At 47.4% G+C, this 14,336-nt stretch overlaps 3 protein-coding genes across 3 annotated transcripts; 2 read left to right on the top strand and 1 right to left on the bottom strand.

Annotated features, from left to right (window-relative positions):
• Positions 1-696: 696 nt before the first annotated feature.
• Positions 697-2,491, top strand: FMAN_09149 (putative FUM1-fumarate hydratase; the record flags this gene model as incomplete). The annotated part of the gene is made up of 3 exons (XM_041829957.1): positions 697-1,072; positions 1,228-2,251; positions 2,302-2,491. 3 exons carry the CDS (start codon positions 697-699, stop codon positions 2,489-2,491), a joined length of 1,590 nt encoding a protein of 529 aa, XP_041680668.1.
• Positions 2,492-5,624: 3,133 nt separating this feature from the next.
• Positions 5,625-6,830, top strand: FMAN_09148 (uncharacterized protein; the record flags this gene model as incomplete). Its single annotated transcript, XM_041829956.1, has 1 exon — positions 5,625-6,830. One exon carries the CDS (start codon positions 5,625-5,627, stop codon positions 6,828-6,830), a length of 1,206 nt encoding a protein of 401 aa, XP_041680667.1.
• Positions 6,831-9,739: 2,909 nt separating this feature from the next.
• FMAN_09147 (uncharacterized protein) lies at positions 9,740-11,925 on the bottom strand (the record flags this gene model as incomplete). The annotated part of the gene is made up of 7 exons (XM_041829955.1): positions 9,740-10,217; positions 10,267-10,718; positions 10,773-10,928; positions 10,975-11,179; positions 11,233-11,344; positions 11,467-11,589; positions 11,883-11,925. The coding sequence occupies 7 exons, from the start codon at positions 11,923-11,925 to the stop codon at positions 9,740-9,742; spliced, it is 1,569 nt and encodes a 522-aa protein (XP_041680666.1).
• Positions 11,926-14,336: the final 2,411 nt, after the last annotated feature.

The following is a 14,336-nucleotide window of genomic DNA, read 5'->3' as shown; positions in this document are numbered from 1 at the left end:
CTAATTCGGTTCTGGCTCTGCTCTGGTTTCTTTTTGGTCGGAGGTCGATGTGCGATAGATGGGCTCGCTGCTGAGCATGGCAGGTACAAGACCTATATTGCTTACATATAATTTTTTTTACTTAATCAAGTAGCTATTATATATATCTCTAGTATATTTATGACGACAAAAATTTACATATTCATTCTGTTATATTCTTATTGTATTATTAAATTGAATATAAAACCCTCAAATAAGGACACAATTTTATCGTTTTGTAATGCCTGCAACCTACTAATACTCTCTGTACGGAAATAAACGAGCCAGTCATTTCTGTTCCTTCTGTCTTCTTTCTCTCCATCGGTTCGATGAATATTACCCTTTTGTAAACCTCAAGGTCCTATTTCGATTCGACGAAACTAAACTAAACTCAACTCTCGAGACCCTCCGCATTCCTCCGCATCCCCCCGCATCCCTCCGCCTCCCTCTCCATCTATCCGTAATTTTTTTTTTTTTTACTGTCTCTTCATCTCGTCCTTTCGCCAGTCAAAGTCCTTTTCATTCGACGACACAAGTATATCCTTACCGGCACCAGCACTTGTAGTGCGGAGTACATACATCATCAACTTGAACACATAAGGTGCTTGCTTACTGTACCTAAGTACCTAGGTAACGTGCTTTCGGAATAGCGTTTCGCCAGCCAGCCATCTGCCCATCATGCTTCGAACCGTCACGGGACGCGCTGCCGCCTCAGGCCTTGTGAAGTCAGCTCTGCCTCGGGTCTCCCAAGCAGCTGCGTCCACATGCTCGCTTGCCCCGCAACTGCGACTTCAGAACAAGACTCGGGTTGCTGGTCTTCAACTCTCCAGAGCTATTCACAGCACTTCGGTCAGAATGTCTCAGACACGAACAGAGAGCGATGCCTTTGGCGAGATCCAGGTCCCCGCCGACCGATACTGGGGAGCCCAGACGGAGCGGTCTCTCGAGAACTTTCGCATCAACCAGCCCCAGGATCGCATGCCTCCACCCATTGTCAAGGCATTTGGTATCCTGAAGGGTGCTGCTGCCACTGTCAACATGCGATATGGCCTTGGTGAGTAGCAATTGCATTCATATAGGGCTGTTTGGTGGCAATATATTGTTTTCCACTGTTCCGCGGGGTAGATTTTGTACACCAAGCCGTTTAACCTCAACGGAGATGGACACTGCCTACTCTGAGTGTCAAAACGCTGACGATCATTTTCGCAGACCCCAAGATTGGTGCTGCTATTCAACAGGCCGCCAAGGAGGTTGCTGATGGCAAACTCCTTGACCACTTCCCTCTTGTCGTTTGGCAGACGGGCTCCGGCACTCAGTCCAACATGAACGCAAACGAGGTCATTTCCAACCGAGCCATCGAGATCCTCGGCGGAACTATGGGTAGCAAGAAGCCTGTCCACCCCAACGACCACGTTAACCGTAGTGCCTCTTCCAACGACACCTTCCCTACTGTTATGCACATCGCTGCCGTCCTTGATATTGAGGGCGAGCTTTTGCCTGCCCTCCATAGCCTCCGTGCTGCCCTGCAGAAGAAGGTCGATGAGTTTGAGGCTAAGAAGATTATCAAGATCGGACGTACTCATCTTCAGGACGCTACGCCTCTGACTCTCGCCCAAGAGTTCTCTGGCTACGTTGCTCAACTCGACTTTGGCATCAAGCGTGTAGAGAGCTCTCTCCCTGATTTGCGTCTGCTCGCCCAGGGCGGCACTGCCGTTGGCACCGGCATCAACACTTTCCAGGGTTTCGCTGAGGCTATTGCTGAGGAGGTCACCAACATGACTGGCACCGAGTTCAAGACTGCCCCTAACAAGTTTGAGGCCCTGGCTGCCCATGACGCTATTGTCCAAGCCCACGGCTCTCTTAACACCCTTGCTGCCTCTCTTACCAAGATCGCTCAGGATATTCGATACCTCGGCAGTGGCCCTCGCTGTGGCCTTGGTGAGCTTAACCTCCCCGAAAACGAGCCTGGTAGCAGCATCATGCCTGGAAAGGTTAACCCCACACAATGTGAGGCTTTAACCATGGTCTGTGCCCAGGTTATGGGCAATCACGTTGCGACCACTATTGGTGGCATGAATGGCCAGTTCGAGCTTAACGTTTACAAACCTCTGGTCATCCGCAACCTCCTGCACAGCTCACGCCTTCTAACAGATGGCATGCGCTCTTTCGAGAAGAACCTCGTTGCTGGTCTCGCAGCCAATGAGGAGAAGATTGCCAGCATCATGAAGGAGTCGTAAGTTTCTACTACCGGGCACTCGAAATAAGTACTGACCAGATTTATAGACTCATGCTTGTCACTTGCCTCAACCCCAAGATCGGTTACGACATGGCCAGCAAGGTCGCCAAGAATGCTCACAAGAAGGGTCTGACCCTCAAGCAGAGTGCTCTCGAGCTCCAGGCTCTGACTGAGGAGGAGTTTGATACTCTTGTTAAGCCCGAGCTTATGGTTGGCCCCAGCCCCTACAAGGGATGAAAATTATTTTAAAACAGAATCGTGATGCCATGTATCAAAACTGTAAAAGCGCTCGCTTATAGATCATTTCACTAGAGCCCCGCTCGACATTAGACAAATAACATCTGAGGTTGTTATTGAAACGTTTGATAGGGGGTTAATTTAGCTGAAAAAAATATTATAAAATATAAATAATAGACTTTAAGATATTATATAAGCCTTTTCTATTTTATTTTACTTTATATTTATTTATTAAAAAATAATATTATATTAAAGAGAAATTCTTAAATATAAAGAAAATACTAAATAGAAATATATTATAATATTTATTATTTATATTATATTAATATAATATACTTTAAGATATTTTATATAGTTATTAAATTATATTAATATTAATATTAATATAAATACTTTTTAAACCTTAAATATAGTATATTAAAAGTTAATAGCTTAATATCTTTATATAAACTTATAAATTTATAAATTAAAACCTATATAGCTTTAAGTTATTACATTTTTTCTTATAAATCAAAGGGTTAGACTTAAATTAAGTTACATACCTTGAATTATTAAAAGGATTAGCCTCGTTCCTATTAATGGCTTGCGATCGCTTGGCTGTGAGAGGCTTGTGTAAGCGTTGCGCCCGCAAACGATGTAAATACTGCACTAAACGACCGAGCATGGTGTCAGCGGCTTGGCCATCCTAGTCATCCATAAGAGTGTGGGTTCGATCTTTAACCTATTGCTCCAACAAGCACCAAATCAATAATAAATTATAAATCCACTAATCAATATTAGGGACGTCCGGCAAAACAAAGATCCAAAAGCTTCAAGACTGAGGCTCGACGATATCCGCCTCGGATCATTTACAAGTTCAAGCGCCTGAACAGCATAGGGATAGACATAGCCAGCAAGGAAGGGCAAGCAATTCCAACAAAACAATCACTTGATATAAAGTGTTCACCTGAATCAAGTGGTCAGTCATACTGGATACCTCATTGGCCGCAATGTTGCCTCACGTCCTCAAGAAAGGATGATGGTATTATAATGGGGAGTCATGCGGGAATAGGTTTCCGTCGAGCCTGAATCGCAGTGAACGGTTCATAACGCTCGACGTTCTGGGCAGTTCTCCGCTTCCTAGCATGAAAGAAACCATGTGCTGATGCAACTTCGCTTCTCATCAGCAAGGCGACAGCGGGAACAAAGCTCTAGTACGGAGTACATATGCATACATATATCCTTTCCCCACATGCCGCTCAGCCTGCGAGACTGAGACTGGGGAGTGGTGATCAGGGAGAACGGGGCCGGAGGTCCTCCAAAGGGAAACCCGGTGGCAGTGAAGGGACAAATCAAGGTAACACGATCTGTAGTTCTGTACAGAGTCAGAGAGTCTCAAGCGGATCTCGCACAAGAGAGAGCCTAGAGAGCCCGGAGTGTCGCCCCACTATAGCGGTGTGGGCCAGAGATAGAGACAGATATTAATATGTCATGCCTGCTTGAGTCCCCAGACATTAGGAGTGGGTTGACCGATCAGATCTCTCGGCGCCATTCTCCAACGCCCGCAACAGACCCCTAGCCCGCAAATCAACATGTGAGATGCACTCGAGCGGCAGAAACCAGCAAGGAAAATAGGCCACCAGGCCTGTCGTGAGCCATTTGCTACATTAGTTGCTACTCCGTACCGGCATGGCAGTTCTCTAGCTTCGGTCAAATCCCCGAGAGGCACCTATCGACAGAGACGGTCAAATTTGAGGGATGGATGATGACGGGTGAGTGTCAGTGCCACCTCGGTGCAGATTCACTGTTTGAGTCCTCGGGACCGGTTTCTGGCTTCCTTGCATCCGGTGGGAATAGACCTGGGAATCGACTTTGAACATTGCTTTGCCTGCATGTGGGGGTCCCGGTTCGAGTTGGGGGTCCAAAGGTCAAGGAGCATTGACTGTGTGCGAGTGCAACACTCGGGACGGACGAGACCATGTTATCTCCTAACTATCCCAAGAGGCATGCTGCTCGGCTGACCTTGGCGGTTAAGGTTGCGATCATCCGGCAGGGGTCGAGGGGTTGCCAATGCAGGCGAGTTGGACCATGATGCGCTCGTCTCATCGAACTGCAAGAGCATCACCGGTGAGATGAGGTGAGGTTGCTGTCCGGAGGTCTTTCTTGCTTGGAGCCCATGTCTTGCTCAAGACTCCTTCACCACTGCCAGGCTTCTCATTTCAGAACCAGCAGACCAGGCGTCCCACCCGAGCTTGTTTGGGGTCTGGATACACTACGCTCAGAAAGTTGGGTATACAAAATCCGGGGGCCTCGAGACTTTTGTGTGTTGTGTTATCTCTGCGGATAGCACGTACCAATGCGAGTCATCTCTGCAATCCTACGTGGCTGTCGACCCTCGTCGCTTCTCAAAGGTTCTCAAGGCCCAAGATTAGATAACTATGTTGGCTCCCCAATCACGGCCTGTGTCTGGCTGTGTATATGGGTTTATCAGCGCGGAGATCCAAGAAACACACTATCCGCATTACAGAACAAACGGCCGCATATCAGTTGAAGCCAGTTGCTCTGTAACCTTATCTCAACGCCATCGCCCTGCATATATGTGATACCATAGCCTTAAATTCGTCGATGCTGCTGCTTTGTCACTTCTGCTGAAACAACTGTTGAAGGGACTCTTGCCATACGTCTATTTTTGCTGTCAAAGAAGGAGACACGAGACCCCGTTGGTCTTACAAAATGTTCAGAGGTCAATGCATCCAAGACCATGACTGCAGCCACTCTTTGTTTCCTTCATGCTCAAGGACCGTGACTCTTTGTTAAACGAGACCGATCGAGACACGAAACAATGTCCTAAACTTGGCCCTGTCGAATAGTCATTGGGACGAACGGTTCCCCGAAACGATGCGAGCAAAGGAATCCCATACAATAAAATAACAAAGCACCTGGATGTGGCCTTTCATGGCGAACCCTACCATGGGCTCTCCTCTTTGTCAACTAAGTCAGCAAGATGCTATTCCTGCAATGGCTTTCAGTCCTGTAAGGGAAGATCCTTGAGATTGAGCTGCTCTGCCAAGTGTTTATAGACCGATGAACCCCATGGTTCACGACGAATTCAGAATGGCCTCGAAGAAGCATATCGACCGCGCGGACGAAAAACATGCATATGAACTCTTCGATACGACTCCCGGTATATCTGTTTGTGGTCCTCACCACCCGGTACGCGTGGGCAATGCCAGTAATAAAAGGACCTCCAGTGCCGGGCAAGGAAGACACCGAGTCACTAGCATCCCACGCCCTTGGAATCTTTACAAACCCAGATCAAAGGAGAAGAGAAAATTCGCAGGCCAATTATGCAAGAGACTTCTCACGGAGTGGTGCCGACAAAGGTGCAATTGTTGGAGGCACTGTTGCTGGCGGAATCATCATTTGCTTCACGGTATTTTTCGGCGTTCTCATCTTCAAGAAATATCTTGCTTCCCAAGAAAAAGGCAATAGAAGGATTGTTGATGGGAAACCTTTACGCCCACGCACTGAAACACCAGGAACAACGACCTCGGCTCACACTTCATGGCGTCAGACGTTCAACCATCGAATATCGGTCCCGTATGCAGACTCTGTATACTCTCAGAGATCTCTCGGAAACACTTCAGCTGCCACTCAGATCAGTAGAGCTTCAGCACAGCCAATCGTGCTGCCTACTATACCATCAAAGGCTGCACAGATGCTAGGAGTTGGAAACACGAAATCAACAACACCTCTTGCAAAGACATCTCTGTCTTCGCCTCGCTTGCCAATTACACCCCTCTCAGAGAACTTTATGCCAGAGACTCCTATTCTTCAATACTCTTCGTCCCAGAGTTCTCCGAAGCACAGCCCTCTACGAAGGAACCCTCCATTGCTGCCCCCTCCGCAGAATCCTCCTCCTCAAGGTCCGCTGCCGCCTGTCCCTACCCATGAGACACCAGCTGTTATGGTGTCCAAGTCATCCAGAAGCCCCCGGGATCGTACATCCTCCGTCTGTACCATGAGTACTCTTGGTATGGAACTTCTCCGCGATGTGATGCAACCCCCTGAAGAGGCGTCCTTCCTTCGTTCACCACCGCCAATCTCAAAAACAAACCAGCCGCCTCCCGTAGCCATGAGAAATTCCAAAGGGCAGAATACAGTTCCTGATAGACGATATTTTGTACCGTTATTCAAGAACAATGGACAACTGCCGAGTCCAACGTCGCCTGACGAGGGAGTGCTTTCAGAACGAGGGACAAGGAACAGAACGAAGAGTATTATCAATTCCAAGGCGGAAACAGTGTTACGAGACTCTTCAAGGGCGGGGCTATTCTCTCTCGGTTACAACAGAATATGAGACTTGCAGGCCGAGTCTAGGTGGAATTCATGGCAGTAATGAATGTTTATTCACACATACAACAACTATACCAAACACGATTTATTGAGCTAGCGTTATATACTACTTAATATACCAGCATTTAATCTTGAAATCGCAAGGTTTTACCATCAAACAGCTTCTTTACTTCTCTGGTATTGCTCTTCGTCTACCTTGATGTCTGTTTTCACCATTCTGCGGAGTCCTAGGAATGCCCAAATGACCCAATACAAGTCTATCCATTTTGCTCAATCAATTCTCTCTAACTTGTTCAACATTAACAAAGGCGTAAGTCTATCGCAGTTACACCTGCCTGAAACATATTATTCTGATCAACCCATATGTTTATCAAACCCCCTTTACCAGCTCAAGCACAGCCCCCATTTCGGCAAAAGGCCCTGCCACTCTGTTACATCTTGGAACGTCCCAGAAACTAATAACGTGTATATCTAAAGGAGCCACATATTACAAAATAATATCTTACAAATCTTTATAACCAGCACCTCCGCCAAATATAGATCAGGGGTTCCATAGAGAAGCTAGAAACAAGGCCAGAATCTAATAGCCAGGCCCTATAATTTCCCTTTATATCTTAGTCTTATAATCATCACCAGTATACATTATGTTCTCCAATCCCTTACTAAATAGCTCAACTCACTCATCGCTTTATATGCCTCTACTCCATAGTACGGGGTGGTTAAGTTAGAACCTGAAAGATGGCTCTCATCTCATAGCGGCTTCTACATATACGAGGAAAGGCACCACCTGGAGTTCCCTATTAAGACTTATATAGGGTTAAGGTTCAGCTACATATTTCAAGATGTCAAGCAAGTGATATTTTTTAAACACAGTCTCTATATTCCAGTTCATCATCATAAAGTCTACCGAACAAGAAACACAAGTTCCAATTCCAAGTGCCAACCAAAAACATACTGTACAAGACCTCACCTATCGTGTCTAGGCGCCTGTATGAACGCTCCGAACAAATTCTATTGACGTTCTAGGAAGACCTGGGCGCTATTGGTCCTTGTTGAACAAGCAGGATGGAGACATCTAGTTGATAAACCTCTTCTCAGGATATGGGACGACCTTTCACGAAGTCAGCCAGATGGATCCGGATACATGTCCACCAGAGCATCAGATATCCCATTAGCAACCTTTGAAGCCCGCCGGTCGTCCCTTCAGACTCATACCATCCACTGTAACTGGGCGGCTACGCCATATATGTCTTCCACTCCCTCACCAGAGGCACTCGAGAATTTGGCCAACTTCAGATAGTCTCACCCCGGAAGAAAGCATCAGACAATTACCGTAGTGCTTATTTCCTACAGTTCATCTCGAGTAAGGCTGGCCTATCATTTCCTAAGGTGAAGAATAGGACTGTTGCCGCGTTAAAACTCCATATGGGATAGGGTTAGGAGCAAGTTCAACATCGCATGGACGATATATAAATCGTCTTCGGTACATCACATCGTCATTATTCTTCATCATACTGAATGAAAATGTTTGTTGATTGTGTTAGTGGATGCCTCTTTATCACCGAGTTCCTCGACTGCTTCCTACCACAACACCATTAGCAAGACACGGGCTGGCTACCAACCTATTGAGTGATATATTCAGTCGTTGCTATGAATAAGACATCCTCTTCTTTCTGATTACAGATTGTAGGTGCGTATGGTTAGAGCAGAGGGCTTTCAAGACGTGGTTGAGGGTTGTCGTATATGTATTTTGTTGTCTTTGTCCCCGGTATCAGATTGTGAATGAAGGAGGTCGATGTCCTTAGACTCATCATATGCGACTTCGAACAATGGATTATAAAGTCTTACGGATCTTGCTGAGCTCAAAATTACGCATTTCAACAATCATGGAAGGACTCATTCATTGCTTACCATCACAACCCCCGTGATACTGTCTCAAACATCTCTGTGCTCCTTACTCCAAGTGTACCCTCTAGTCGCTCCGGATTTCATTTTCCTGTCTTGAACAAGACCTCTGGGCTAGTTCACGCCATGAGTCATGAACTAAGAAGATCTTTTACTTCCGGCGCATTCCCGAATCCTCATACCCAAGGAGTCAAGGGTCAAGGATTTCTTAGTGTTTGGAGGCGTTTTTTTTAGAATTGCATGAATCAGGCGATAAAGCAGGTCAATATCAAAGTATAATGTGTAATGGGGTATTATTCCAAATATGCTCACAATAATAAACAAGTTAACCATCAATACCGGACATCTTGTGGTAGTGCCCCTCCTCCCCTGATTGCCTCAAAACCCATCCAGTCCAGTTGTATATGATCCTTCTCTTCCGTCCAGACATTTGTGAAAATGCCGTTAGTATGAATAATGTGTGTAAAGATATGATTATATCCCGCCAATGTCACCCCCATGGAGAGAAAGACGCCCTCGCGAGTGAAGCATCCGCCAGTCGTTGTAAGTTCAAATGAATGAGGTGCCCCTGCAAACGCTAAGCTCCCCTTCGTGTTGGTGATTTACTTGGGTCGTACCGCGTTGTTACAAATTAGCGTTCGTTTCTCTGATGCTATGTCCCCTGTAACCAGAGGTACGAAAGGCGTCTAGCCGTAAAACATGACCGAACGCCGTAATGAATAAAGTAGAGGCCGTTTCTCATCGTCCCTGCGCTGCTACTACTGCCGTATCTTGGTCAAAATACATGCTCGAGTGCAGCGGCTGAACAGTGACCAGGAAACGCGGTGCCAGTGCATGCCGGATTAAGCAGGCTGGTACCGCAGGGACTGTTGGATGATCAGTTCCTTGGTGCAGACTCGTCGTAGGATTGAGGTCGATAACTCTCGGCGTTGGCGTGCAATTCGTCGACTGGCTGTTGATCGGTCGACTTTGAAACGCAAAAGGCCTGCTGTGAGCCTCGGTCGTCCTCTATCCGATGACAACTCGCGCGCCTTCTTTGCCCAATACACCCCTTTCTTTCGGCTTGGGGCTATTTGTGCGACCCTTCTTGCCCTTGAGGAATCCAAACATACCGCCAGAGCCTTCACTCTTGCCGTCGCCAATATTGTTAGCATCTGTAGGCAAGGTTGCATCCTGGCGAGCTAGTTCAGACCAACTACCACTGCCGTCGAGAGTTACTTGTACGCCCCCAGTAGGACTTGTCATCCGTTGGCCGGCAACAATCGGGACGTGGCGAGCTCGGAAGTCATTCTGCAGCGGAGGTGGCGGAGCAGGGCGTACAGGACGTCCCTGCCGGCTTTCATTGCTGGTACTTGGATTAAGAGGTGATGACTGATAACCTCCGTTGACTGCGGGCATAGGCGTTGCTTCATCCGTTGTGATCGCTTGAGGAGCGTTGTCAGAGTCAGGATGACCTTCTGGATTTGCACCAGTGCCCTCAGTGATTCTGTTCAAGTTAGCAAATCGATATCAGCGATCAGCCCAGGAGGGCATACCGTTTATAAGCAGCCACTGTGTAGTCGAACGGCTTGAAATCTGTCTCAATCATGCGATACAGCTCATCTTCCCTAATCTCTTTCTCAGTCGCATCGTCCTTTAGACGCTCTCGTGGTTTCTGGCGTCTCGCACGGGCTTCCAGTGGGGCCTCCTCTAATAGCAACTCTTCGAGGTCGTATGTGGCATCGAAATTGGTCTTCTCGGATGAAGGAACAAATATGGGTTCGATTCTCTTAAGTTCGAGTAGTTCGAAATCAAAACACTTGAAGAATTCGTTTTGCGTGAAGCTCTCCCATGTTGAGCCCATTCGAGTTTCGCGGTTCGGGTCGAGCGCGGAGCCGATTGCGTAGAGGCAAGCTAGGGACACAGGCGGTTGTGTAACGGGATATTTGGGAGAAGCGGCCTGGATCTGTTGACTGAGAGATCCTTCAGAACCACCTTCGAAGGGGCGCTATATCAAATGAGAAAAGACGTATATATGACCAGTGCAGTTTATCAAGCTTACCTTGTTGTAGATACACTCGTAGAAGAGAACACCCAAGGACCACCAATCTGCCCGCACATCGTATCCTTTGCCAGCGTAAACTTCAGGTGCAAGATAAGCCAATGTGCCAGACTTGCTAGTAAGTGTCCTTCCTGGAACGACGTCGGAGGCGACGTTCTATTTTCGTTAGTTTTAGCTGCATTTGAAGGTAAGAGGAGCGTACAAAATCTGTTAAATGGACATGACCATCCGCATCAAGCAAGACATTGTCGGGCTTGATATCTCGATGGATGATATTTTGGCTGTGCACATATCGCAAAGCACATCCGAGCTCTGCAATCCAGAATCTAACAGCCTCTTCGGTAAAGGTCTTTCTCGAAATATGGAATCGTAAATCTCCGCCAGTCATAAGATCAACCACCAGATACCTGTTATCGAATGTGAGCTAGCACTAGACAGTGTAGATTATATGAGAGCGTACATATACTCAATATCTTGAAAACTGTATCTCAAGTTGCAAATGAAAGGATGATTAACATATTCCAGCATTCGACGTTCGCGGATGATGTTTCGCACGCTTTCGGATCGTACGACTGCGAGGTTGAAAAGGATTAGCATGGTGTCACAGATATGATAGCAGATTCCAGCAGTTTGATTGTTGCCACCAATGGAAGTGGTACATGTATCGAGACCTTAGGGAGCGCCCTGAGCTTACCTTCATCTTTACGGATATATTTGAGGGCAAAGGACAAGTTCGTGTCCTTCCGCTCAACAATTCGCACCTTTCCGAAGGCACCTCGGCCGACGACTCGCAACAGGCGGAAATGATTCAAGTTCACTATAAAGCTGTCAGCATCACCCACCACACAATGTCATAAAATTAAAGCAGAAGCATGTAAGGCTACGAGAGCAAAAGAAAAAACAGAGAAACTGGTTCGTGAAGAGCGTGGATAGAGGTTGCATGACACACGTGGGAGACAGGATGACGCCAAGTAATATGCGGCTGAAAGATAGCAAATGGCATGCAGGATGACGGGAATCCCAGATAAACCAATGGCGACATAGATTTGGGGGGCGAACGACATCAGAAACAAATACAAAGAAGCTTCTGAGCCGAGCTCCTTCACGTACCTTCGCCGTTCAGGTCGACGGGCTTTCCTTGGCCATTGCCCATCGCGAGGGGATCGATATGTTGGACAACGTTGAATTATCGTGAAAGATAGCAAAGTCCCATGCTGAGTCTTGAATCTAAGGAATGGATCGGAGGTGGAGTCGGAGCGCCGTGGTAGTATCTCGCAGGGCACTGTATCTTGCGGTGTAAATCGTGGAAATCAAAATTCGATTCGAGACAGAGGATGTATTGATGGCAGTGAGTTCGATGATGCTGACAGCGACGACGACGATGATGATGGCAAAAGGACCAAAGTCGCAGGGGTACAGCAGCAGAAGCAAATGCAGCTCAAAAGTCAGCGAAGCAAGATGAGGCTTGGCTTGGCTGGGTTTGGACTGGCCGGGCGCTTGTGAAGTCGAATCGAATCGGGACGCGGACAGAGCAGGGTCTGGACCTTAGCGGACAGCGCAAAGCACGGGAGGCGAGAATCGGATTTTTCTTGTAGTGCAATTCAGTCCAGCTTCGGTCTTTTGGGGGGGATGAGACGTCGTTCGGAGGTTGGTGGCGGCGGGAGGTCAAGGGGACGGCGTGCGACTTTGGACCGACTTTCTTGGGGGAGAGAGAGGGGAGAGAGGATGGTCTTTTGAGGGGGAGAAAAGGAGGCCCGGTGAAGAGGGGGCTTGTGGAGGCGTTTCGAGACGTGGGATGTCAAAGTGCTCTAGTTCTAGTTGAGTTGCCTAGCAGACTAGACTTGTTGGAAATGGAGAAGAAAATGTACTGTTGGTGAAAATACAAGATGGAGAACAGTACGGCAATAGCGGAAGGGAAATGGTCTAATATGGGCAATAAATGGCGATAAGGTGAGGTACCTAGCGGTAAAGGCCTTTGACTAAGTACAAGTTTGAGAGAAGGTATGGTTGAGTGGATGTATTCCAGAGAGACGAAGAAGAAGAGTCAATGGAACAAATGGAAATCGAAGGTCTCGGTACTAAGTTTAGGTAGGAGGAGTCAGTACCTATTAATCAAGGTGCCGTAGCCCAGTACAGGTAGGTCACGGTAGCGGTAGCGGTAGCGGCCAGCTGTGCTAAAAGGGAGAGGGGGGTCCCTGTGTTTGAAAGGTGTTGACCAGATGCTGCACATTAATCTACAGGTTGTCGAATCAATAAGGATTTCCTACTGCAGACACGGAAACATCACAGGAGAGCCACACCGTCAAACAAAGAACTAATCAACTAGTGATGCCACTCTGAGCTTTCAGGGCGTACATGTCGGCTCCCGTCCCTGACGAGCCGTACCAGTACATGCTTCATTCAACTCCTTAGAAACGGGAGTGCAATTCGACGCGGCCCAGAGTGATTCATGGTCTGTGCCTATTTAATTCCGTCCTTCTTGCAAACTCAAGTGGTCTGTTGTCTGTATGTATCTCTAGTTCCCTTGCAATCCAATGTAAGAGAGCACGGACAACTGCATCCGTTGGCAGGGGTCCAGAATAATGAGAAAGCTAAGAGCCGGAGCAACAGCACGAAAGAGGTCAGAAAGCCACGTCCAGAAGAGCAGTGATTTTCGTTTTTCTGCTCGCTTGTCAGACATTAGCTCTGCCTAACTCTTGACATATATCTGGTTTATCAACGGGGGAACAGGGGGGGTTTCCAAGCCAAGATGCTAGCTTATCAACAGATGGCGTCGAGTTGACTCCAGAAGAGGAATTCCTGTCGCCTGGTGTAAGACGGAGGATTCGACCTCGACTTGGTGGATGGATGCCTTCAAGTGCTAGGAGGTATTACACAACTACTGACTTGCAGACGTTTGCTATGACTAGTAGGACAGAGTCCTGTACTGCAAAGTACCAGAACCGACAATTGCCATTACGGCACACAGAACCAAGTGTGGGCTAAATAACCGACCAACGATAGTGGCCGGTGGCAGTCCAGCCAGAAAGAAGCGTCTGGTTGTTTGTTAGCATGGGATGGAATGGCTTGACTCGGCTTGTGGGATATAATGGCATGAGAATTTAAGAATGACCAGAGAAATGTCATGGTATGACTTTGCTTTACGATCTATGTTGAGAAATCAAACTAGTTAGACTGCTTAGGCTACTTGAAGATGATGTTTGAAGTTGTTCATCTCTACTATCTAAGTAGTCTCATGTTGAGATATTCCACAACTCCCGTAAAAGCAAACAGCCTTCCTTCCTTCCTTCCCTCCCTCTACAAACTCTATCTTGACCATCTCACATCACCAAAGATGCCGTCGTTGCACTACATTGCATGGGTGAGCTCGTCTCTCTCGCTATTCCCATTTTCGTGCTCAGCTGGCTCAGAGTTGAGTTCGTTCATCTGGCCCCAGACCATGACAAGGGTCCTGACTCTTGTAAAAGAGCCAGTCGAACAAGACAGGGGACTGTAGGTACGACCTACCCTGGTTCCACTGTCGTTCAAAAGGAGCCCAGGGTGCAGAGAAACGTCCTGCGTCCC

The sequence above is a fragment of the Fusarium mangiferae genome (genome assembly GCF_900044065.1).
Source record: "Fusarium mangiferae strain MRC7560 genome assembly, contig: FMAN_scaffold004, whole genome shotgun sequence".
NCBI classification, from domain to species: domain Eukaryota; kingdom Fungi; phylum Ascomycota; class Sordariomycetes; order Hypocreales; family Nectriaceae; genus Fusarium; species Fusarium mangiferae.
Note: the sequence above shows the minus strand (reverse complement) of the source record. Positions and strands in the feature narration are given on the sequence as shown.